The 25,465-nt window shown below is 49.4% G+C and overlaps 1 protein-coding gene across 1 annotated transcript; it reads left to right on the top strand.

Annotated features, from left to right (window-relative positions):
• Positions 1-1,319: 1,319 nt before the first annotated feature.
• FAM167A (family with sequence similarity 167 member A) lies at positions 1,320-10,712 on the top strand. Its single transcript, XM_062488386.1, has 2 exons — positions 1,320-1,697; positions 10,449-10,712. Exons 1-2 carry the CDS (start codon positions 1,320-1,322, stop codon positions 10,710-10,712), a joined length of 642 nt encoding a protein of 213 aa, XP_062344370.1.
• The last annotated feature ends 14,753 nt before the right edge of the window (positions 10,713-25,465 follow it).

Genomic DNA, 25,465 nt, shown 5'->3' with positions numbered 1-25,465 from the left:
TGTGGTTCAGAGGAGAGCTCTGGATCTATTCCTAGCTCAGCTACAGATGAGCACATGACCTTGAGAATGTCTCTTATCTGATCCTGCTGGCAAATTAATAAGAAGCTCAGAAGCTGCCTGAGCTTAACTCTTGAAGAGTTGTTTGAGTTCTCTGCCCCTCCAGGTGCCAGGGTTTGTCAGATCAGCTTTGGGCACAGCTTCCATGAGTGCTGACAGGAGAAGTGGGGAGGAAGCTCCTGGCTTCTCTATGCTTCTGCTCCTAAGGGGTGTTTACAAGGGACCATTCCCACTGGACAAACTGCACGTGGCCAGTGGTGGAAACCACAAGCCCAAGTTCCTGGGACCGTGCTCCTGACTGGAGCCAGAGGGTCAGGAGGGAGCTGAATCCTCAGGGTGCAGCTTTAGCAAACTCAGAATTAAACCCAGATCTGTAAAACTGGAGGGGGATGTGATGTGGGGAAGAGTAAGTCCCCTTTTCCAGTTCTTCTTTTGACTCAAACTCTTAGATTCACAGAATCCCAGAATGGTTTGGGTTGGAAGGGACCTTAAAGCTCATCTTGCTCTACCCTGCCTTGGGCAGGGACACCTTCCACTATCCCAGGTTGCTCCAAGCCCCATCCACCCTGGCCTTGGACACTTCCAGGGATCCAGGAGCAGCCACAGCTTCTCTGCAACCTGCGCCAGGGCCTCCCCACCCTCAGAGGGAAGAATTTCTCCCTAATATTTAATCTAAACTTCCCCTCTTTCAGGTTCTCCTACTTCATCTGGACCTGATTTGCCCAGATTGGGAAACATTTGTTTGCCATGGAGAAAATCAGCAAAACCAGACAGCCCAACATCCAGCAGCAGCCACTGCTCTCTCCAGAAAACTTTGGGGTCTGGGAATGTGTCATGGCTTTCTTGGCATCCGTTCCATGGCTCCTTGAGTTAAGATTGGAGATGTAGGTAACCAGAGCTTTGGTAAAAGCCAGAGCCTCTCTGTTCCTGCCCCAGAGCACTCAGATAACAGAGCTGAGGTCACCCTCCCCAGCAGCACCTTGGCACTGAGCCTCTCCCAAAACCCTCACTCCCCTGCTCCAGGCAGAGCTGTCTTTCTTTCCTCACTCCCTTTTCCTTCCCAATACCAAACCTTTTTTTTTTTTCATTCTTCTAGGTGTTCATCCAAGGCTGGTTTGGTGCTTGAGCAGGGGCCTATGCGTCAGCTGTCCTCCAGGGAGCTGTGTTGAGCACCTCGTGACACCTGGTCAAACCTTGAGGATTCTCATCTCCATCCCTGCTCCTTTCCAGCCCACCTCTATGACTTTGGATTCCCAGAGAGGATGTCTGTGCCCCAAATCCAAATAGAAGAGGCTCTGGACAGCATGGATGCTGGCTCTGGGGGGGTTCCTCCTCCAGATGATCACCTGAGAACTCTCAAGGCATTGACAGAGAAGCTGAGACTGGAGACCAGGCGCCCTTCCTACTTGGAATGGAAGGCAAAGCTGGAGGAGCAGGCTTGGAAGAGCCCCCAGCCTGAGGAAGATGGGGAGGACGAGGCCACCAAGGCCAAAAAGACCCCAGGGGAGACTGTCCCCATGAGGAAGGTGCAGCTGCACCTCAATGGGAGCCCTGCCCAGGACAAGGGGACTGTCAGCTCCGGGAGGATAGGTGGCTTTGAGAGCATTGATGAAGCTCTGACGTGGCTCAGGAAGGAGCTGGTAAGTGATTGCCTGTCCCTGTTAGCAGAGATTTTCAAGAAGGATAAAAATGAAGGTGTGGGGAAACTCCTTGTTCCTATCTGCCTTCAGCCCCAGGTGGAAAGGCAACAGTCAGTCACTGTGTTTTCCATCACCATTGTGTTTTCCATCACTCATTGCCTTTTTCACACCTGGATCTTCCAGGTCCATCCTCTGTTGCTTTTTTCCTGATTCAAATCCAGCCCACATTTCAGTCATCCTCCCATCCCAACCTTGGGCCCTGTCTCACACATTTGTTTATTTTTGGTGGTTACATGCTGGACATTTCACAGAGGAAGAGAGGAAAGAAATGCTTTGTCTTTTCTAGGAACATGTGCTAGGAAAATCCACAGAGCCAGGGCACAGGGCTGGAATTTACCTTTTCTCTATCATTTTGTTATCAGGGTCTTTGGCACAAATTTATCCTGGGCTTGACCCAACTCCCAGCTGTGCTCAGGAGTCAGCACAGCCTGGGGACAACTCCCAGGAGGAGGCAACAAGCCTGACAGAATTCAAGAAATGTTTGGGAAACGCTCTCAGGCATGTAGAGTGATTTTAGGGTTGTCCTGTGCAGGGCCAGGAGTTGGACTCGATGATCCTTGTGGGTCCCTTCCAGCTCAGGGTATTCTGATTTTCTGGAGGTTGGTAGGATGGATATGTCCCTGTCAGGGCAGTTGAAGTCAGAGCTAGAGACTGAGTTCAGGTGCTCTTCACAAGAGTAGAAGCAATCAGACACCAAAAGCATACTTCCCAGGGATCCTTCCCTTCTCCTCACTGGCATGAAAAGTCTTTATTATTTGTCCCAAATCACTGGAAGTGACTCACAACACGTGGCTTTGTTTCTGTCGCCCAGTTGGAATTTTTCCTGTGAGTCGCAGCAGGAATATTTACAACGGGGGCTGGGACATCACTTGTGGCCAACACTTGTGAAAATATCCTTGTGCAGACACTTTGTTTCTGAGAAACACTGAAATCTTTGAGGAAAACTTCTGAAAAATATGAATAACAGTTTTAAAGTTTTCTTTGTGACTTTTGATTCAGAAAATGTTGATTTGTCAACTTTCTGTGGCTGCATTCACCCAACTCCACTGGTCCCCTGAGGATTTATTTGCAGAGGTGGATCTGGATATTGCAGTTTGGTGACTTTGTTTATCAGGACCGTGGCTTTCAGGAATTCAGGACTATTAGGAACAGCTTTGAGACAATCCCCTACAACCCCTCAGTGCTCTGGAGAAACCTCAGCTCCAAATCTGTCACCTGAATCTGGGTGCAACCTTAAATTCACACTCGATGCAAACCCTGAATCTCAAGATGATCAAAGAGAGTAAGAAGCACATTTGCCTTCTCAGCACCCTGGATTTTAAAAGATTTGGGGTTTTCTTTCAATCTCTGCCCATGATGGAAGTACAAATTGTCTCAGAGTCTGGTTCTAACCCTCAGACTGGGGTGTGGTATCTAAACCACCATCTGTCAAAAACAAAAATCTTAAATGAAAGACGAGAAAAGGCCAAGCAAACCCTAATTATTCCTCACTTTCCATTTCCCAGCCACTTAATTATACCAGTCTTTGGTGGATCTGGACATGACTGGTGATTTAGAACAATTTCCCCAGAAGAGAGAGCAATTTTTTTGACTGACCACAGGGTGAAATAGCAGTGCTGGAGGCACGAGTGTGGGTAAGAGCTGCCAGCAGGCAGAGGGAGCATGGCCAGGCCATCCCATCACACGGTGCTGGAACCAAGAGGTGCATTTCACATTGCATTTCAAGGGTGAAAAGCAGTTTCTTGTCAAATAAAGGAACAAGCTTCCAAACGTCCCAACACAGACAAGATCTTTTTGTCTCTTTTCCTCATGTTGTGGTAGCAAAGCCATCAGGGAGACTCCACAGCAGGATGAAGCCCAGAAGCCAACCAGATCCTGGGCTGATCCCCCAGTGTGGGCAGCAGGGGGAAGGGGAATTCTGGCCCTCTGCCTCCTCAGGTGGGACATGGAGCTGCTGGAGAGAATCCAGAGGAGGCACCAGGATGAGCAGAGGGATGGAGCAGCTCTGCTGTGAGCAAAGGCTGAGAGGATTGGGGTTGTTCAGCCTGGAGAAGACTTCAGGATGACCTAACTGTTGTCTTCCAGTTCCTGAAGGGAGCCTACAAGAAAGATGGAGATGGATTTTGGACAAGGGTCAATGGCTGTTCACTGCCAGAGGACAACTTAGATGGGAAATTGGGAAGGAATTATTGGTGGTGAGGGTTCCCAGAGAAGCTGTGGCTGCCCCTGGATCCCTGGAAGTGCCCAAGGCCAGGTTGGATGGAACTTGGAGCGACCTGGGATAGTGGAAGGTGTCCCTGACATGGCAGGGTAGAGCAAGATGAGCTTTAAGGTCCCTTCCAACCCAAACCATTCTGGGGTTCTGTGATTCCATAATACAATTATTTAGGGTCTGTAGGACTCACCCATCCAATGAAGGGTCAAAGCTGGTGAATGTGGAGGTTCTTTCCATGCAGGAAAGAAGGGCAGCAGCTGTGTTTTTACAGAATGAAATGCAGAGTGTGCAGCTCCATCAACCCTCAGCACAGCTCCTGACATGTTCAGGCTGGGTTGCTTCGACAGCATCACCCTGGAATGGTTCTGGCTCGTCCCAGGGAGCTTCCTGCCAAGCACTTGGAGCTTCACGAGTTTGCAAATGCTGGGGACTGTTCCCAACAGGCTGTTGGTACAGGACAACCCAGTTTTGGATTTAACTCTATCCCAGCCAAAAGCAGCAGAGGCAGGAGAATACATTTGATGCTATCATAGAAGGGTTTAGGTTGGGAAAGCCTTCCAAGATCATCGAATCCAACCACTCCCCAGCACTGCCAAGGCCAGCACTAAACCACATTCCCAAGCCATATCCACACATCTTTCAAATCCCTGCAAGTGTGGGGATTCCTCATCTGCCCTGGGCAGCTGTGCCAGGGCTGGGCAATCCTTTTGCTGAAAAAATTTTTCTTAATATTGAATTTAAACCTCTCTTGGTGCAACTTGAGGCTGTTTCCTCTTGCCCTATCTCTTGTTACTCCCAATGTGCACAGAAGTCATCATCTGACACTGCAAGGAATTTTCCTCTGTGTCTCCAGAGTCTGCTCTGATTTGGCTCCAGCCAGGTTCAGGCTGCTCACGTTGAGAAGTGAAGTAAAAGGACGAAGCCAAGGTTTTATTGTCCATCTGCTTTCCTTGGCCTGCCACCTCACGTGACCTTCCCAGACCCTGGCCCATGTTTGTAGGACTCACATAAGCCCACGGATCCTCAGCCAGCCACGTCAGCTGGGGCCTGCTGAGAACCTGGCCCCGAGAAGCTGATTTATTCAGACATGCAAACTGCTCTTGTTTTTGTGCTGAGAGGCTCTGTGGAGGTGTAGGAGCAAATTGCAGCTCTCAGCATGTGCTGAGCTGCCCCGGGGCTGGAGCGTTTCCCTCCCCAGCTCCTCCTGCCTCTTCTTTGCCCTTGTGTTTGCCTTTGCACTGTCAAGTGTGGCAGCTCCTCATCTGTGCTGACATTAAAGCCATCACCAGCCCAGGGATGGTGACAGACTCGAGGAGTCACACTTTGTTCTTTGATTTTGAAATTTGCCAGGTTTTACAAATTATAAAATTAAGCAAAGTCCTCTCCCTCCTAAGTATACAACTCTATGAACAGGGACATCTTAGTTTTAACTTTATCCTTTTAGGAAAAGAACGAGTTTTCTGTCTCAAATTCACCAGTTTGGTACTGAAATCTGAGGGGTGTGAGCCAGAATGCAGGAAAGACTTGAAAAGGAGCTCAAATGTTTGATGGTCCCTCGTGGTAAATCATAAAACACCTGTGTCCTGTTGGTCAGATTTTTTTTTTTTATTAGATATTAAGGAATTTTATTTCCATTTGGGATACCAGTACTGGCTGAGCAAGAGCTTGAGTGAATTTAAACAACGATGCAGCACCAAATTTCCTCATTGTGAGGGTGGGGAGCTCCTGGCACAGAGTGTCCAGAGAAGCTGTGGAATTCCCATCCCTGGAAGTGTCCACGGCCAGGTTGGATGTGGCTTGGAGGAACCTGGGATAGCAGAAGGTGTCCCTGCCCATGGCAGGGGGTGGAATGGGATGAGTTTTAAGGTCCTTTCCAACGCAAACCATTCCATGACTCCGTGACCTCTACTGTTAAATCGATGTAACTAGAAAAGAGTTTAGGATTTATTATGGAACAGGACCATCCCCAAGGGTCCCTTTAGGTGCAGCCACTCTGTTCTGGGGAGAGAGGGAGCAAACACAGCCTAAACAACACTGAGGAAGAATGAGATTTGGGACCCATGACAGGTTTTACATGGTCCAGCTCTCCTGCTGGTGGTGGAGAACTCCCAGGCCCTCCAGAAGGAGATGGGATAACTCATCTGGGGCTGTGGGTTGCACCAAGAGGGTGTGGGCACCTAAAATTAGCCATGATGGGGTGGCATCTGAGCACCTTTGAAGAAGCCCCAAACCAACACACGACAATGTGGACTCGTCTGAAGGGTTTGGCAAGGATCTGACCTGTGCTTCTTTGTGCTGGAATCCAAGTGGCTGCACTGAGGAAAGTGGCAATTCACATTTCAGTTTCTTTTGATATTTTTGGAAATAAAAAGGGTTGGTCCTGTGGGAGCAGCTGCCTCTCCACAGACCATCCCCCTGAGCTTCATGGACCAGGCTGGGACTTTACCCATGGGATTCTTCTCTTTTGGGAGGAGAAGGAAATCTCAAAGAGCTCCTCATCTCCATGCTTTGAGGGGTTGCCTGCTGAAAAATCCCTCAAAAGCAATGCGGAGAAAAAATGGACTGCTGGAAATGGGAAAATGATTGGTCTTCCTGTCTGTTGAAGGAAAAATTGAAGGCAACTGCTTGTAGCTATTTAGGATGAGCCACCTGGGCTGGAAAACAGGAAAGGATGCATCCAAAGCTTTCTCTCCCTCACCCATATTAAACATCCCTGGGAGACTCTGAGGCTCAATCTAAGCAGAAAATCCTCCCTGTGTTCATAGGATCCTGTGGTCTAGCGTTGCATTTCAATCCAACAGTTGCTTCACTGCCAGGAAGGACCTGAGTTTGGCTCCCCCTTCCACCCTGGGAAGTTCAACCCAGCATCCTGTCTATTCCAACAACATTCCCCAGCCATGCTGGTGAGAAACAGCTGGGGATGGGTGTGCAGAGAGAGGCAGAATTTGTAAAAAAGTTGGTTTTAATGAGCAAGACATACCTAAGGTTCTTCCTGCCTTGGCCATGAGAGGATCAAAGGAAATCAAAAACCTGGCTTCTTCTGGGTGCTCCCCACAGGTTTCTCCAGGGTGCAGCACCTGTGTGTGTGATCCTGCTGCCACCTCTCAAGGATAAACTGGAGTGTGTTGTTACCTTGTAGGTGAACTCTGCAAACCAAAAACCCCACAGCTTCCCATGAAGTGGCCCCTGTTATCCCATTATTCATCCCCAGGCAGCTTTTGTGGAGCTCTGCTGGCCTGACAGTGCTACTTTTAAAGGGGTATCACTCATCCTTTCCAGCAATTGTTTGGTCCTCAGCGTGGGATGGGAGAAATGGTTTTAGTATTTGTGCAGAGCCTCTGGGAAAGGGAAGGAGAGCAAGGATTTCTGGGTTCTGGCTGAAATCCCACTAAACATTCTGGGAGGGTTTGAACAGGGCAGTGTGAAATGGGACAATTCTACGGATGCAGGACAGGGAGTTTGCATCTCAAGCCAAGCCCCAGGGATGAGCTTGGGGAGGGACAGTTCATGCCCTGCAGAGCAGCTCAACTTTGTGCTCCACCCTGTGTCCAGCTGTCACCCCACAGAGCTGCCTCCACAGGACCTGACACCAGGCAAGGAGCTCCCAAGCCCTTGGGAAGACAAGGCAGCCATCCAAGGGGCACAGGCAGTCACAGCCCTCATCCCATCTTCCATCTCCTCCTTGTGCACATCATCCTCTCATAGAAACGTGGAATTGTTAAGGTTGGAAAAGCCCTCGAAGATCATCGAGTTCAGCTCTTAATTCAGCACTGCCAAGGCCACCCCACTAAACCATGTTCCCAAGTGCCACATCCACGTGGTTTTAGTCAACCATTGCCAGGCTTTGTTCCTTATCTTTATTTCCTGGAGGGCTTTGCCTTCTAGCTTGTGTGAAATCAAACAGATTCCTCAAAAAAGAGAGAAAAAAAGAACTAATCAGAAAATTCAAAGCTGGTTTGCAGGAGAAAAAAAAAATAACACCTTTGACTCACACGCCTCTGTACAATGGCCTCATAACTCTCTTTTAAATGTTTTTTTTTCTTTTTTTTTTTTGTCTCTGGCAGCAGAGGCTTTTTTAATCCCACATACTTCCAAATGTTCAATGAAAGCCTTTGTTGGAATTTCTTAGGTAACTTGATACACTAAAAAGAAAGAATGACCCAGGGTTACTTCAATAACACCTGTGATTGCCTCCCTGATAAAATACCAGCACTTGTTGTGAGACAGGGAAAAATATCAACAGAATAACTTTTTTTATTATTATTGTAGCTCAGGTGGGAGAATAAAAAGCTGCCAAATGGCATTGCTCTGCTGGGGACACAGATTATGAGGTCTGACAGGAAACATTGTGGGGTTTTTTTGATCAAGGATAAATGACCACAACCCTGCCAGCAATTTGAGAGAGATTTCCTGAGAGAGAGAGATTGGTACAAAGGTGACTTAATCATCTCCAGACAGCCAAGCTGGAGTCTTATCACTGGCTGGATTCACCAGGCAAGGTCCACCAGGATGCCTTTGTAGTGTCAGAGAATCATGGAACAGTTTGGGTTTGAAGGAATTTAGATACCAGAAAGAATTCTTCCCTGTGAGAGTGGTGAGGCTGTGGCACAGGCTCTCATCCCTGGCAGTGTCCAAGGCCAGGCTGGACAGGGCTTGGAGCAGTCTGGGACAGTGGGAGGTGTCCCTGCCCATGGCAGGGGGTGGCACTGGATGATTTTTAAGGTCCCTTCCAACCCAAAATGTTCTGGGATTCTCTGATTGCCTGCAGGAGGAGGGACTATGGAACAAACTAAAGCAGCCCCGAGGCTGCTTTGGTTCACACCCTCCTTGTGTCAGGCATGGAAAGGTCTCATGTAGGAATATCAGGGTCTCTGTGGGGTCTCTCAAGGGGAACTTCCCCTCCTCCCTTCCCTTCTGCATCTTCATGGACAAGCCACCAGGCCAGGAATAATTGTCTTCCTTCCCCCAGAGCTACATCTGCACCCACAAACTGAGCAGCTCATTTTCAGGGAAACTGATATGGTCTGATCACGTCCTTGCTGCTAAAATCCAGGAAAGTGAAGTTTATCCCAAAAGGCAGAATCACAGAGTCCTAGAACTGGCTGAGTTGGAAGGGACCTTAGAGATCACCCTGTTGCATCCCCTTCTGGTGGGCCTGTTCAGCTTCTTTCCCACCTTCTTTTCTTTGTACCTTTTGTGGTTTTGTTGCTTTTCCGTGAGGAGGGAAGTGGGAATTGTCTTGATCTGCTTTTCCAGCCCTGCCTGCTCCTATTTGCCAGGCTGAGTCCCACACAAGTGTTCACCTCCTTCCTTCACTACCTGCAGCATACTGAATAAATCTTCTTAATTATGTGTTAGATTTTTTTTTAAATAAAGGATTTATTTCCTTTCATTACTTCTGAATCTTCCACCTTCCCAAGCCAGGTGCCAGGGGAGAAAAAAATACCTCCAAAACACTTGGATCATTAGCTTGGAGGTTGTAGTTCTCTGTCCTGTGGGAAACCATGGACATCCCATCCTGAGAACCACTTCAAATCACCGAGATACAATAAGCCACAGGGGAGGTGGAGTCTGTCATGGACCAGCTCTGGTTTTTCCAGGCTGGAAACCCAGGCTGAGTATTTTGGGTTCAGTTATTTGGTGTTCTTTTAATTGGTCCTTTCCACCTCTAATTGCTCAGTCTCCCTGTGGCTGTTGCCTTATGAGCAAAATTAATTTGGGCTCTGTTTAATGTTGAGATGGAGGCTCTGAAGCCTGACAGATACCCAAGCCAACAGCCTTGGCACAGCTTTAATTCTAGTTTCCTGGTGCTCCTGAAAACATGAGCAGGCACAGAATTTTTTGATTGTTTAAAATTCCCCACCCTGAGCTGGTATTTTTTTTTGTTTTTTGGGATGCATTGCTGGCTTGGAAGATCCCTGTCTCCCTCACAGATTGAGCACCTCTAGGTGAGTTCACAGAATCATCTAGGATGGAAAAGACCTTTGAGATTGAGTCCAACCTATAACCTAACACCACTTTGTCAACCAGACCACGACACATTCAGCCTTTTTTTTAAACACCTCCAGGAATGGTGACTCTACTCCCTGGGCAGCCCAGTCCATGCCCAATCACTCTCTCTGTGAAGAACTTTTTCCTAAAGTCCAACCTAAACTTTCTCTGGAGCAGCTTAAGGCTGTGTCCCCTCATCCTGTTGCTCGATCCTTGGGAGCAGAACCTGACCCTCACCTGGCTGCACCCTTCAGGGACCTGTGGAGAGTGATGAGGTCTCCCCTGAGCCTCCTTTTTCTCCAGGATAAGCCCCTTTCCCATCTCCCTCAGCCTCTCCTCACTGGGCTTGTGCTCCAGACCCTCCACCAACCTTGTCACCCTTCTCCAAGCACATCAACGTCCTTCCATTCCCCACGATCCGGCGCAGCCTCCAGCAGGGAGGCAGCGAATTTACCACTAAAAACCCTCTTCCCTCCCTGTTCCAGGCAGAGATGCGCCTGCAGGACCAGCAGCTGGCCAGGCAGCTGATGAGGCTGCGAAGCGACATCAACAAGCTGAAGATCGAGCAGACGTGCCACCTGCACCAGCGCATGCTCAACGATGCCACCTACGAGCTGGAGGAGAGGGATGAGCTCGCTGACCTCTTCTGTGACTTCCCCCTCGTGAGCTCCTTCAGCCTCTCCACTCCCCTCAAGCTCATCGGGGTCACCAAGATGAACATCAACTCCCGCCGGTTCTCGCTGTGCTGAACGGGGAGGGAAGGAGAGGGAAGGATGGGGGAGAAGGAGGGAGAGGGTTCTCTCTGCCTCATGGCTGGGTGAGGAGCGGCCAACGAGGAGCAGAGGGAACAAACAGAGAGCCCGCAGCTGTCTCAGTGGCAGCATAGAGGTAGGCACTGGAACAGCCTGGGGATGCTCATGGGGAAGGCAGGACCTGCATGGAAGAAGCCTGGAGAGCATCCAGACCCAACACATGCACTCAGCTCCTTTGCCAAGTCCTTTCTCCTCCTCTTCCTCCCACAGGACACAGCTCAGTGTGGGTGGTTGTGCTCAAAAAACATCAAAAGAGGGGTCAAAAATCAGCCACAAAGCAAAATCCCTCTTCCCTTCTACTTCTCCTCCTCCCAGGCTGGAGCGACAATGTCTCTGTCCTCCATGGATGTCCCCTTGGGCATCAACCCTCAGCCTCTGCTGCATCCATGGGGCTGTTTCCAGTGGGAAGGAGCCCTCTCAGCAATCAAAGGGCTGTGGGTTAAATGGTACCAGCCCCAGGAAGTGGTGAAAAGATGGGTTTGTTGGATTGCTCCATAGAGTCCAGGGCACTATGGCTTCATTTTGCCTGTGGTATGGATTATGGACTCACCATGGGCACATTCAGAGATTCCAGCTGACCAGAAGTCTCCTGTGTGCCCTGGAAGTCATATCGAGAGCAATACACGTTTCTGATCCTGTTGGAGCCTGTTGTCAGCCACAAGATACCCTGCGGCTCACCCTGCAAACAAGAAAGTGTTGTACCTAAAACATCTCCAGTCAGAGAAATCCCCAGGCTGGCACCCCCCAACAGCAGCACCAGCAAACCCTGGGTCCTCTGTAGAAACACAAATCCATCAGAGAGATGTGCTTCAAGAGGAGAAAGGGGACTTTTGGGTAATGAACTCAAAACGGGGCTTAAATTTTAAGAGAGGAATTGCTGTGATGAGATTTGGACCTGCAGCGACAAGGGGGGTTCCCTCCCTCCCTGCCCAGCAGAAAGTGAGATGGATGCTGTATTTTCTTGCCTTTCAGTGCACAAGGCTGCCTGTACCTGGCACAGGGGCCAGACACCTCTGGTGCTGTACAGCAAGGGACTCCAGAGGTCTTGCCATGGCAATTTTGGGACACCTGGCAGCCAACCAGTACAGATCAAACATGGATGCTCTCCCTCCTGTGCCCACACCGCTCCTGACCCTGTCAGAGTGGAACAATCCTGCTCAAGGTGCCCCTGCCCATGGCAGGAGGGCTGGAATCAGGAGATCTTCATGGTCCTGTCCAACCCAAATCATTCTACAACCTCAGCCTCACTCTGCTCCTCGCCACGTGCCCGAGCTGGAGCAGCTCTCGGCTGAGCAGACCTGGTTGTGTCCACAGCGCCAGCCGGAGTCCTGGGAAGCAGCAGGAGGAGCAATCCCCCTGCTCTGGGAGCTGTGGCTGTGTCGATGTGCCTGTAGCTGTCTGTGAGCTCTGTGTGTGTGTGTGTGTGTGTGTGTGTGTGTGTGTGTGTGTGTGTGTGTCAGTCGCTGTGTGTGTCCATCTGAGCCTGCAGGATGCCTCTCCCAGGAGGCTCCGGGCTGGGTTCACGCCTTTGTTCCAAAACCTGACGGGAACTGGGAACCAGCAAGGCTCCGACGTGCCTGGGAAGATGCAAGGAAGCCTCTTCCAGACCTAGAGTTCCACGGGGAGTTTTAGGTTGGTGCAGAGAAGACAAATAATTTGTGTCCCTCCACAGGTCTGCACGGTAGGGACAAATTAAGGGGCTCACAGATGCCCCAAACCCTGTGTGATGCCTCCCCAGCCACCCCAAAGCTCCCTGAGTATCTTTTCCTTCTGCTAAGGAAGGAGGAATTTTGGGCACCAGAGCTTTGTCTGTACCATCAGCACCATGCCTAGGTGCTGAATCTTGTGCTCCCCAGGTGAGGAAATTTTATTTTGCGTTGTGACCAGACTGTCACTTGGCCTCTGGACAAGCCATGGTGCCATTCAGTTTACTAGGAACAGCCTTATTTCCCCATGGACATCTTGGAAAAAAAAAAAAAACAAAAAAAAACAAAAAACCCACCTCATTAAAATTCTTCTTTGTTTAGTTTTTTCATAAAAATAAATCAGTTTGTGTCCCACATGTTGATTTTCAGAGGCGTTTTCAATCAGAAGACAGAAATGATGGTTTTTCCATGAAAATAATACCTTGGAAAGGGGGATTGGTTCTCTCTAGGGTCAACAGGAGTCAAGTAGAGGGTGGGCCTGTCTTTGGGCTCTTGTCTGGTAGCCAAAAGCAGGAGGTCAATTCAAGCACAGACTTAGAGGGTCATTACATATGGCATTAGAAAATCAGATGTCTGGGTTCCAGACATATATTTTCTGCATTAAGGGGGACGAGGGATGGGTGTAACTGCCAGCTGCTTGTTGAAATGCACAATTTTTTAATTATAAAATCTCTCTATGTACTGATTTCTGCCTCTGGTCTCTCACTGTGTTGGGGAAGCACCAGGATGGTGTGTTCCAGGACTACAGGTATGCCAGGTTTTTTCCTGGCAGGTTTTTGTATCTGCTCAAACCCATCAGCTCCACCTGGCAGTCCAGGAGAGATGGGAGGAAAATGAGGCTGGATCGCTTATGGTGTATTTGGACAAAAACATATGGGAAAGAAAGAAAAGAAAAAAAAAATATGTTTTATATTAGTTAGCCACTGAGTAAAACATTAGTCCAGGCACTTAAAATATATCAGTCTAGGGAGGAAAAATAAATAGAAATAGGTCTGATTTTTACTGATTTTTTTTTGAAATGAAAAGTCACCCAAATGTTGGGTCAGATTGAAGAAACATGAGGACAGGTCATTGCTCCCATCACACAATTCCCAGAAAGGAGCCTGCAGGTCTCAGCTGTCCACAATGAGATGATTCAAGCCCTGGTGTGGTGGTTCCTCTCCTGCGACTTAGGGCCACATTCCCTTTCCCAGATGCCTGGAGACAAAAGCTGCTGGAAATCAAAGTTGCTCCTGCTGAAGTCCATCCTAAAAATGCTTCTTTGTGGACCAACAAATCAAAGCTGCATCTCCATCTGGAGCACCAGTGGTTGCTGCTGCTACATCTCTTGGAAGCAGGAATTTTCTGGGCACTGATTCAAGAGTTGTCCTCAGCCACCCAGCAGTGAGACACGTTCCTCATGAAATGGAAGAGCCAGTTTGAGACTAATCCATGGGAATAATTAACTGCATTTTAAATTTAGGTGGCCAGGCTGGAGGACTGTGGGTTTTCCCAGGCTAAATGGAAGATAAAATTTCAGATTATTTTTCCTTGCCCCCAAAATTTCAATGAAAATTTTAAAACTGGGGGACGGGGGGGAGAGGAGGGGGAAGGGGGAGAGCAGTCTTGCATCTGGATAAATTTTACTTTTACTCACAATTTAAATACGTCACTTAAAATTCTTTGTTTAGGAGGAAATTCTTCCCTGTGAGGGTGGTGAGGCCCTGGCACAGGGTGCCCAGAGAAGCTGTGGCTGCCCCTGGATCCCTGGAAGTGTCCAAGGCCAGGCTGGATGGGGCTTGGAGCAACCTGGGATGGTGGGAGTTGTTCCTGACTGTGGTTGGGTGTTGGAACTGGATAATTTTTAAGGTCCCTTTCAACCCAAACCATTCTGGGACTCTGCAAAAACAGTTCTAAAAATTTTCAATTACAGCTGAGACATTAACATTTCATCTTCATTCTAACACTCTTTTGCTATTAACTGTTAAAAACTTTTCCTTGAAGGAGCCTTAATAAAACTTCTCCACTTTCTCTTTTTCAGCTAGACCCAATCCCTGAAGTTTTAGTCAGTCCAAAGCTCTACATTTTTTACCATGAAAAAATCAGTTAAAAATTTATTGGCCCAGATTTCTTTTTTTTTTTTTCTTTTTACTTCTTTGGGTCAATTAAGAGGAAGCACAAAGCAATTTTGCACATTTTACTTCACGATCAGTTGCTGCTCTCTCTGGCATGGGCTACCATGACCTAGTAATGGACAGGACCTTGCTCCTCTGTCACAGGCCCAAAGCAGAAATGATGAAAAGGGTCATTGTTCCCAGGAAAGTGTCTCATCCCTCACTCTTTTGGCAGTGGGAAGTGCTATCCCATAATCAGTGAGTGATTGGAGGTCTCCCACAGTCACCCCCATAAAACCTCAATTAAATTCAGTGGAAACACGGTCATAGAAATGCCACACTGGATCCCCTTGCACCAGGAAAGCCAAGGAGTGACACATTTAAGAACTTAAAGACTGAATTTTCAGATTGGCTCTGCTACACAGGATTTCAACTATCACAGTTTAACCTTTTTTTATAGATATAGATGATATGGATATGGATATATATGGGGGGAAAAAAAAATCCCAGCTGGAGTACTCCCAGCACCTCGTGGGTTTATTTCACAGCCTGACGCTGTCTGCTGAGTGGGTTTTCCTTCAGATCAAGGCAGACAGGAGGAGGGGGAAGGAAAAAACAAGGGATTGCAAGGAGGAGGTGGCAGGCTCCACACCAGAACTGGAGCCAGATTCGCTTCCCCCTCTGCACGTTTTACAACCAAATGTTGTGTCTGAAGGGAAGCACGCATGGGAGTGAGACATCCCAAAACCCTGGGAGAAAAACACCCCTCTGGCATCACTTATAAACCAGATGCTGGCCAGAGGAGCCCTGCAGCAGCTCCAAGGAGGAGCAGTGCCCAAAAATGTGCAAACCACTCCTAAAATCCTCACTCATCTCCAAGTGACCTGGGAAACCAGCACTTCCCTCCCTTCTCCAGGCATGGGACTCTCCTGAGCCCTGGATGATCACGCTCACTCCTGGGAGCACCAGGTTCCAAAGGCTGGGAGGTTAAGGTGAAATGTAAATGTGGCATTTTAAGGCAAGCAACAGTTGAATTTGGACAAAACTCTTGATATCAGCTGTTCATCTTTCATCCTTTCAATCCATTTTATGAAGAAGGATCAAGAAACCACCTTCATTCAGAGCAGCCAAGACTGGACTGGCCCCATCCCTGCAAAACGTGGGTACTAGAGAGTCCTTGTGGTCAGACAAACCATTCTGGTCACTCTTGCCTTCAGCATCTACATGTGCTTTAAAATGCTCTGGGACAGCCACTGACAGGGGTCTGCAGTGCCAAAGCTGTGCCTGTCCCATCCCTGGAAGTGTCCAAGGCCAGGCTGGACATGGCTTGGAGCAGCCTGGGATGGTGGAAGGTGGAGGTTGGAATTAGATAATCTGTATTTTCCCTTTCAACACAATCCCTTCTGTGATTCCCTGAGGATGCTCAGTGCTTCACCACTGCTCCTTCCCCGACCCCCCTCTCTCCTGTGGCTGTCTCAGCTCGCCCCCAGAGGGGGATGAGGGGGAGGAGGGAGGTTATTACACAATGTTTTTGTTCCACTGACAATTTCCCTCTGCCAGTTGGAACAGGCTGCTCATAAATTTCAGCTTTCTGGAGGGGTTTCAGGAGTTTTGCATTCTTAGATCATTGTCTGCTTTTCCCAGGAACAATGGGGGTAGGAAGGAGCTGCTCCAGAAATGCCATGTGCTACGAAGAGATCTCTCTTGGATAGGGATTGCTCAGGGGGGCAGAAGGAGCTGCCCTCCACTGCTTCAGCTCCCAGCCTGGGTAGCCAAGGAGGCAGCTCAGTGGGAAGCAGGAATGCTGCTGACAGTGCCCTGTGGAGGTCTACAAAGGTCAGCTCCTTCCTGCCACTCCAGAAAGATGATTGGAGGGATTATCCTGTGATTATAAGGTGGGAAATGATGCTTCACGTTCCATGGGGATTCTTTTTTATTCCAAATGAGGCAGAGAGTTGGGACTTCTAGTTACTTAGAATGTGCAGTTTATTTTTCTTACCTTCTACAGAAAACCTGAGCTCTTGTTACAGGTGTTGAGAGCATGACCAGAAGTCACAAGACTTAGGGTTACAAGATCTTTTAAGGACTTATTAACCAATAAACACTGCCAACAAGGATATTTATGTTTTAAATCCAATACTAAAAAATTTAATCTAATTACAGTGTGACCTTTCTCAGACAATCCTGTTCTAACACATAGATCTATCCTTAAGGCTGTTCTGTCACCTTTATACCTACTTTATTCTTTCTATATCTTAAACTTTATAGCTAAACCTTTTCCTACTTAACATGGCTTTGCTTTAATCTTTAAATCTACATTCTCACTTCTAACACCTAAGCTTGGAAACTTTTCCTAAGGCTTCAGTTCAAATCCTGAGCTCTTTTCCAGGCTTTGATTTACAGGCCCAATATTTTGAGGATTTCTTGCGTTCTGAACTCCAGCAGGGATGGGCCGTGCTGTGGGTGCTCAGCCTGAGATGTTGCTCAGCACCTCCTGAACTCCCAGCTGTGAACACCTTGGCAGGCTCAGCATGTCCCTCCCCTCCCTGGCAGCTGCTGGGACTGGGATTTTAGAGAAAATCTTGTCCTGCTGGTAAATTAAAACTGAAAGCTCGTTGCAAGGCTGCTAACCAGATCAGAGGGATCAAGTTCTTAATTCTCTCAAACTTGTCCTGTGAAGGCAGCAGCCTTTCAGAGTGTTCTGCTCCCTTCCCAGGCTGCCAATTCCAGCCAAGGCTTTGGTGCCTTTGGCATGTGGCTTTCCAAGGATGGGCTCTGCCTCCTCCACGAGGTCCCTGGCATGGTGTGGGTCCATTAAATGGGTCCAGCCAGCACTGCCTTCCAAAACCAGCAGGTTGTGTTCAGGGGTTGTGGGATCATCCCCAGCGGGAATCCTGGGGGCTGCTGCCTCTTTGGGGGCGTGAGGGTTTAACCATACAAACCTGTCTGGGCTGTACCAGTGGGAATCCTGGGCACAGGAGTGACCCTGGTGCTGTTCAGTTCACCCACAGAGCTGAGGAAACCCAGCCAGGACAGAGTGCAATAGTCCTTTCTCACAGAGAGCAATCACCTAGGACTCAGAAATCTTGCAAAGGGACAATTCCCCATTGCATTTTTTAAGCCCAGGCTGCAGGGACAAAAGTTTCTTGACTTGTGACACACAAACCTCTCCCCCAGAAGTGGAATCACTCATTTGGGTGGGAACAGCAGGAGCTGTGTCTTTACCAGCAACCAGGAGCCATCCTCTGGCCTAAGGCCAAGTGCCCAGTCTGATCAAGCCCACATTATTAATCACAAAACAGCAGCCACCCCAAACTACATCTTAGGAATTTCCTTGACCCACGAAAGCTCCCAGATTTGCCTGGGGGTTGTTGTCCCTTGCCTAAGCCATGCCAGGGGCAGTGATGACCAGTGAAATCCAGCACCTGGAAACGCTCCTCATCTTTTTGGTTTGCTCCCAGCCCCAGCATGGACACCAGCAAAGTCCTGGAGAAGTTATTTTTCCTTCCCTGAGTCTCTTCTAAGCCCACTCAGGACAGACAGAGGACCCCAGCCCTCTGGGACTCCACAGGGAGGGTTGGCCAGCTCATTCAGAAAGGTGGCTATAAAATCTTAATTATCTCCATTAGCTGCCAGCCTGCTCTGGGTTGCAGTCCCAGGGATGCCGGGAGGTTTCCTAGTAACAGCATGCAATCAACCAAAAAAAAAAAAGGAATTATTTATCAGAGAGTTGCTTGCCATGCAGGAGGAGAAGATGGCAGAGGAAGGATGTCCCAGGGGCTCTGCAGGGAGGAGCTGCAGTGTCCAGCACCTCTGTGAAGGATGCAGGTTGTGGTGCTCCTGGAAATCCTTCCTTTGGGTGAAAAACAAGCACTGAAAAGACTTCCTGGGTGGGAAAAGCCAGGATGTCACACACCAGCCAGGCTGAGCCCCTGTCCTGAGCTAAAGGGAACACTTCAAGCCTGGGGCTGGCTGTACATATCCAGCCATATTTCCTGGGAAAATCCCTTTTTGGAGTTTTTCACTTTTTTCCCATCCCAGCTTCGGGATGAACAAGGGCAGGGACTGATCTCGGTGCAAGACTCGAGATTTGCCATGTGCCACAGGGTGAGGTGAAATTTGCCTCATTGTTCATAATTTCATCCCAGTTCTGGCAGGGAAGGAAAGGATTTGGCACCAGGACTTGATTCCTAAAGGGTTTCTTCACATCTTCAAAAGGCAGCCTTCCTCCTAGCCCCAGCTCAGAGCTATTGCCAGAGAAGAAGAAAGGCTGATTGCTTTGTGTGCTCTCTCTCACATAGAATTCCATTTCTGCAAGGTGCCTTATGCACCAGCCTCCATAGAACTAAATTTGGGATCTTTGAGTTCTGGTCTTCTCATGTCCAGAAATTATTTCCCAGAGGACACACTCCATGATTTTTCTAGGGTGTAAGGTGAGGCTGACCACCAGAGCTCTCCAAATCTGCCTGTTGCCCTTTTTTAAGGTGAGTATAAATCTTGGAGACACCTAAGGGTGGGCAGGGATCAGACACCAGGAGTTTTTTGCAGATGACACACAGCAGCCCCACAGTTCCACCAGAGAGTTCCATTAGAGCACTCCCATCCAGCCTCATGGATGTAAAAACATATAATTTCACTAAACAGCCCCTAAAATTTTATTTCCCCAGCTGCTGGTGATTGTCCTTCCCAAACACTGCTGTTATGTGCAGAAGCTTGGAGCAAGCCTGACCTACAGAAACTGAGGCAAGGAAGGGCATTCAACCTTGGCCATAATCACCCTTTGTAAGGCTCTCCCCTCATCCAACAACCCACACACATTTCCCCTGAAGTGTGTTGTTAAAACACTTGCAACCCCCCTTTTTGTCACTCTCAGCATCTCTGGCCACTCTGTGCTCCAGCTGGTCCTCAGCCCTTCAGCTTTCATCCCTAAGTCTTGCATTGGCACTCTTCTTTCATTTCCCCTCCTTATTTCCATTTCTTGTATGCTCCCTTTTAACAGCTCAGCTCACTAAGAAGTGTCTTAATTAGCCAAGGAGGCTTTGTGGTGGAATTCCTGATTTTCATGAGTAAAGGCAGGGTTTGTTCCCAAGCTCTGAATGAGTTTTCCTTAAAAATAAATCAGCCAGCTGTCTTGCACACCTTCTCCCCTTCCTAACAACCTCAGAGTTCCCCAGAAAGCTGAAGTCAGCTCTCCTAAAGTCCAAATCCCTCAATCTAAGCTTCTCAAGCCTCTCTCCAGGTGCAAGTCCAGTTATTTCACAGCTCTGAGACCCCCACGTGCCACCCCGACCCCATTTGCTCTCTGCTCCTCCTCCTGTATGAACAGCAGGTCTAACATTCCTGTGGATGTGGACAGGAATTGGCCAAGGACTCTCTCTCTGTACTCTGCCCTTGTGACATCCCACCTGGAGTACTAAATCTATCCCTGGAATCTCGGCATAAGGACATGGAGTCATTGCAGCAGGTCCAGAGGAGGCCAAGCAGCCCCTCTGCTCTGGAGCCAGGCTGGGAGAGCTGGGGGTGTTCACCTGGAGAAGAGAAGGATCCAGGGAGAGCTTAGAGCCCCTTCCAGAGCTTAAAGGGGCTTATAAAAGAGGATGAAGGACTTTTCACATGGGCAGAGAGCAACAGGACAAGGGGAGCAGTTCTAAACTGGAAGAGAGAATATTTAGATGGGAAACTGGGAAGGAATTCTTCAATGCTAGGGTGGACAGGCCCTGGCACAGGGTGCCAGAGAAGCTGTGGCTGCCCCTGGATCCCTGGAAGTGTCCAAGGCCAAGTTGGACAGGGCTTGGAGCAACCTGGGACAGTGGAAGGTGTCCCTGCCCATGGCAGGGGTGGCACTGGGTGAGTTTTAAGGTCCCTTCCAACCTAAACCTTTCTGTGGCTCTGGATTTATCCTTCCCTGGATAATTTTTAAAGCCATCTGGACACAACCCTGAGTAAGCTGCTCTAGGGGAGCCTCATACTAGGTGATCTCCAGTGTCCCTTCCAACCCCAAACCACTCTGTGACTCTGTGAACTAAAGCCAAGCTCTTGCACTTGCCAGAAGTTCAGCTGCAATCCTTCACGGGGGATTTTCAGATACCCTCCCAGCACACACCAGATCACCCTGTGTTTGTGCCCATCCCAACCTGTAAAGGACACAGGGAGATGCTTTTCCTTGATAACACCCTGCCTTCCTCCCGCCTGCCTCTCACCCTTCATCATCTCAAGCCTGGCATCACAGCCCGGAGGAAACACGGCTTTTTAATGAGTTCGTGCCCGGCAAATCCAAGAGGTGCCGTCTCGGCTCAGCCTCCCAGCTCCTTTCTTTCCCAGCAGATCCCGTGGAGTGTTTACTCTGCCTTCCCCGCTCCCCCCTGCGCCTTTTTGTTCCCCTTTCAGCGCTCCGCGGCGCGGGGGTTTGATCACCTGCGGCTTTTTAATCCCGATGTGCAGCTCCCTTCCATCTCCCGGACAGCAAAGAACGAAAGAAAGGTCCCCTTTGAGCTTCTCCCCGTTTTGTCTCCGGACCCTCAATACTCCCCGAGAGCAGCTCTGCCCCATCCCCTTGAGCATCCCTCCCGCACAAAGCCCTCTTTGTGCCGGGCTGGGCTCCAGCCAGCCCGGGCTGCCGGCTCAGGCTCAGCTTTAGGCAGAGCCAGCTTTACAGCCTTCAGCAAAACCACTCGAACGCTGAGTGGATCGTGCCAGGCACCCGAGGTCCTCCTGCAGCACTCAAAAAATTCCCTGCTCCAGCCCCCACTGCCAAGAATTGCCTGTTTTCCCATGTTTTCCCCTGGAAGATGCTGAGAGGACGACGGTCCTGCTGCTGTGGTGATCTGCCATCCCTTACTGGCACCAGCCAGAGGATGCTGGGCTGCTTGGCCAGGATTTGGGAAGTTCTTGGCAGCTCAGGATTCCTCGGGGGCTCATCCCGGTCTCCTGGAGTGATTGCCAAGGGGAGAAGGTGGAATGGCAGGAATCTCTGCCAATATAGGATGTAAAAGTTCAATTCACCCAGGTACCTGGAGGGTTCTGTGCACTGCAGGGGCTGATTTCCTCAGGGGAGGAAATGGGTGGATTCAAGGGCTGCTTTTAAAATGGTTTTCATGTGTGGAGTGGGCTTGGTGAGAGGGATCAGAGAGTCTGGGGGATTTCCCTCTAGCCTGGTTTTGATTGGAAAGGAAAATTCCCCTTTTCCTATTGATTTATCCTCAGCAGGCTGCACTTTCATATTTCAGGCAAGGCATGGACTGGGCTCTAGGCTGGTTTTAGCCAGGATACTCTGTGAGTCCCACAGGGGAAAAAAAAAATGCTCCTTCACTGCTCCAGGAATGCCCTTCACCCCAAAGGAGGCCATGCCTGACTGTTATTATAGGGTCTTTCCTCAGGGGAACCCCCTGACCTGTAATTGCCAGGTGGTTGTTGAAAAGATTTTTGCAGTCACAGCCTGATTCTTCCCCCCCCCCCCCCCCCCCCCCCGCCCTGTGCTGTTTGCAGGTGAAAATCATCTCCTGAGGGGCAGCAGCCCTGGGTATTTACCCATCTCTAGGACAAGCCTGAATCCCGAGGGCATATCCCTTGCACGGCTCCTTTGGAAATTCCTTAGGTATTGGAAAAGGAGTAAAAGTGTCCCTTAGAGGTGAAGGGAAAACCTGAATCTTCCATTCCCCAGCTAGCTCTGCCCGGAGGGGAAGCGCAGAGTGAAGTTGCTCCCTCCAAAATCCAGGAGAGCAAAAAGTGGGGGCTTGAGGGGTGTGCTAGAAGCAGACAAAGGCTTTCCATCTGAGCAGGGCAGGGAGCAAGGAGGTGGCTCCGAGGCTGCTGGCCGGGTTGCCATGGATTTTGTGCTAATCAGCCCCTTTCTTGCCGGGAAGCAGAGGGAAAAGAGACGATTCTGAGCGTGCAGGAGCTGCCTCCCTACCTGAGCGTGTCCTGCGACCATCTGCCTGGTGGATGTGCCAGAGCAAAGGGCCAAAATTCGCTGGTACAGGATATTTTGGGAAATGATGTCCCTGTGCCGCATTCCTGGCTGTGGCTCAGACCTGGCAGTGCTCCTGCAGGATCGTGCCCCGTTTGGGATGTGGGTGCTGGAAAGCAGAAATTTACAGCAGAGGACGGCAGGGGCAGGATTTTGGGGTGCCTGTGTGAGTCGTGGGACATCTTCCAGACCCCAGATAAAACTCCAAAACCCTCCTGTAATTGTGCACATCAGTGTGGAAACCTGTGTGTGCTTTGCTGTGCCCTGTGTGAGGGCTGGCACCATGCCTGGAGCTCCCCACAAAATTCCATTTTCATCTTCAGGATGTTTCCTTGAACACACCAGAGGGGCAGTGCCAGGCTCTGAACATGAACCAGGGGAGGTTTATATTGAGCACTAGGAACAATTTCTTCACTGGAATGGTGGTCAGACATTGGAACAGGCTGCTCAGGGCAGTGCTGATGTCGCAGGCTCTGGAGGGATTTAAAAGATGGATGTGACACCTGGGGACATGAGTTAGTGGTGGGCTTGGCCGTGCTGGGGAATGGTTGGACTCAAAGATTTTAAAGCTCTTTTTCAACATGAATTATTTCCAGTATTCCTCCACATCAGAGTGGCTTTTCATGTCTGCAGTCTCTCAGACATGGATTTATATATTAAAAAATCCCTAAACACAAACAACAAACAAACCCACAAATGCTTGAAATCCAGATAACATGAAAAACATAAAATAGAAAAACTACTCAGTAGCATGAGAAATATAAAATACACAAATTTCTCAGTAGCCTGTAACCCTCCCTCTCTCCCTGGAGCACTCTTTGGGACATCTGTTGAAATGCACGGAGATTCTGTGAGAAGGATTGGGACAGACTTCCCAGGGAAGGGGTGGAGCCACCATCCCTGGATGTGTTCAAAAGCCCTGTGGATGTGACATTTGGGAACATGGGTTAGTGGTGGGTTTGGTAGTGCTGGGAGAACTATTGGACTCCATGATTTCAAAGGTCTTTTCCACCCTAAATAATTCAAAGATTCTATGATTTCATGTCCTTGCTTTGGGGTGGGGCTGCACACCTGCTCTGGGCACTTGTCCCCCAGGGGCTGTCTGGTGTGTCTGTGACCTTCAGCCACTTTGTCCTTGTCCATGGAGCTTTTGTGGCTACAGAAGACACCCAGGGACAGGGGACAGCCCCACTGCTGTGCCAGCACAGGCAGGCAGGAGGGAGGAGATCGATGCTGGCTGTCCTTGGGGACAGCAGGTGAAGGGCATCTATTTGGAACTGAATTAACACCTCAAGGGCCACAATCCCAAATCCCTTTTCCCTCCTTTACATCAGCATTCCAAGCCCACTCCTTGCATTGTTGTCTCCCAGGGAGGTTTTCTCCTCTGCCCTCCAGAGCATCTCCTCCAGTACCATTTTTCCTCTGAAACACCCTCGACTGTGGGACTGAGATAAGGGCACAGGCTTGAAAAGGATGCAGATGTTCTTCTTCCATCCTGCCTTCCACCTGCCTCCAGGACCCCCTGCTCCAGCCCCTCTGGAGGGCTGTATCCGTGCCACAGACACTCTGCTTGAGTAAGGAGCTGCTTGCTGGCTCATGTTCCAATTTATCTTTCCTCAGCATCCCAAACAGTCAAATATTTGCCTTTCCCTGCAGCATCTCTTTGTACAGACAAGGGTGAGGGGGAGAAGAGAATTGTCTCAGCTCGCCCAGTGCATCTGTCCCCTGCATCACTGTGGATCTCTTTAAAAGAAAGGACATCATTAAAGAAGAAATAAAGAATAGCTGTGCTGATCTTGTTCTATTGTTGAGCCATGTTCCCAGATATTTCTCTGCTTCATTTAGTGCTCATCCTGCACTGGCTGCATCCCAGGAAATCCCTCTTGGCTGCTGTGGGGCTTGGAGCACCGCAGACAGGCAAACTCCAAGCCTGTAGCAGGCAGGAGCAGATTTGGCACTGCAGATTTTGGCACTGGAAGGCTGATCAGGGTTGGAGACGCCACTGCCCAAAGCTCTTCTGGGCACCACATTCCTTTTTATTCCTGGATTTTCCGTAATGGCTCTTGAGATACTCCTCTAGTTCAGCTGCTGCAAAATCCAGAGCTGCTAAGGAGCCAGGCTGGGCTTAAAACCCACAAAACTGAGCTTAGAGGCTCTCTGAACTTTTTAAAACAACAGCAAAACCTCCCAACACCATCACTCCCATGGGCAGCTGCTTTGCACTCCGAGGTTGTGAGGTTCAGGTGGCAAAGCCCAAAAACCAGAGGTTTGGATCACCCTGCACAAACCCACGGTTCTCCATCCAGGTCTTGCAAGGATGAGTGGCAGCACCCCAAGAGCCTTTACTGACCCCAGCTGCAGTAATCCTCATCATGGCAAAGGCCAAGCAGGCACAGGATTTCCGTGGGAAGGGATGGAAGCATCCTGCCTCCTCAGGATCTCATCTTGAAGGATCTCATCTTCACCCTAGGACCCACTTTTAAGCTTCTGACATCCATATGAGGTTTTCTGGAGTGAGATTTCATTCAATTCCTATGGGTAGACCAACCCTGCATAAATTTCTCTCATCCCTTCCTTGAATCTCCACAACCCCTTGGGAGGATGCAGCTATGCAGGAGCCAGGAGGTTTTGGAGGTTTTTGCTCAAATCCAGGCTGGGAGATGAGGTGCTTGGGCCAGTGCTCAGTCTCCAGAGCCAGGAGCAGCCATTCCTCACCACAGCACCATGGATTCATCCCTGGAATGAGGTTCACTGTGCTCCCAGTGCTTCCCAAAGGATGCCTGAACTGCACGGCTGAGAAATGAAAGGACCAGAGCCACTCTGGTTTTTGAAACAGTAGCAACAATTCCAAGGCCAGCAGCTTCCAGACCAAGTTAGAAACAACCCCATGTGAATCCCCTACTCTTCCTCCTTCTTCTCCAGAGT

The sequence above is a fragment of the Cinclus cinclus genome, chromosome 3, assembly GCF_963662255.1.
Source record: "Cinclus cinclus chromosome 3, bCinCin1.1, whole genome shotgun sequence".
NCBI classification, from domain to species: Eukaryota; Metazoa; Chordata; class Aves; order Passeriformes; family Cinclidae; genus Cinclus; species Cinclus cinclus.
Note: the sequence above shows the minus strand (reverse complement) of the source record. Positions and strands in the feature narration are given on the sequence as shown.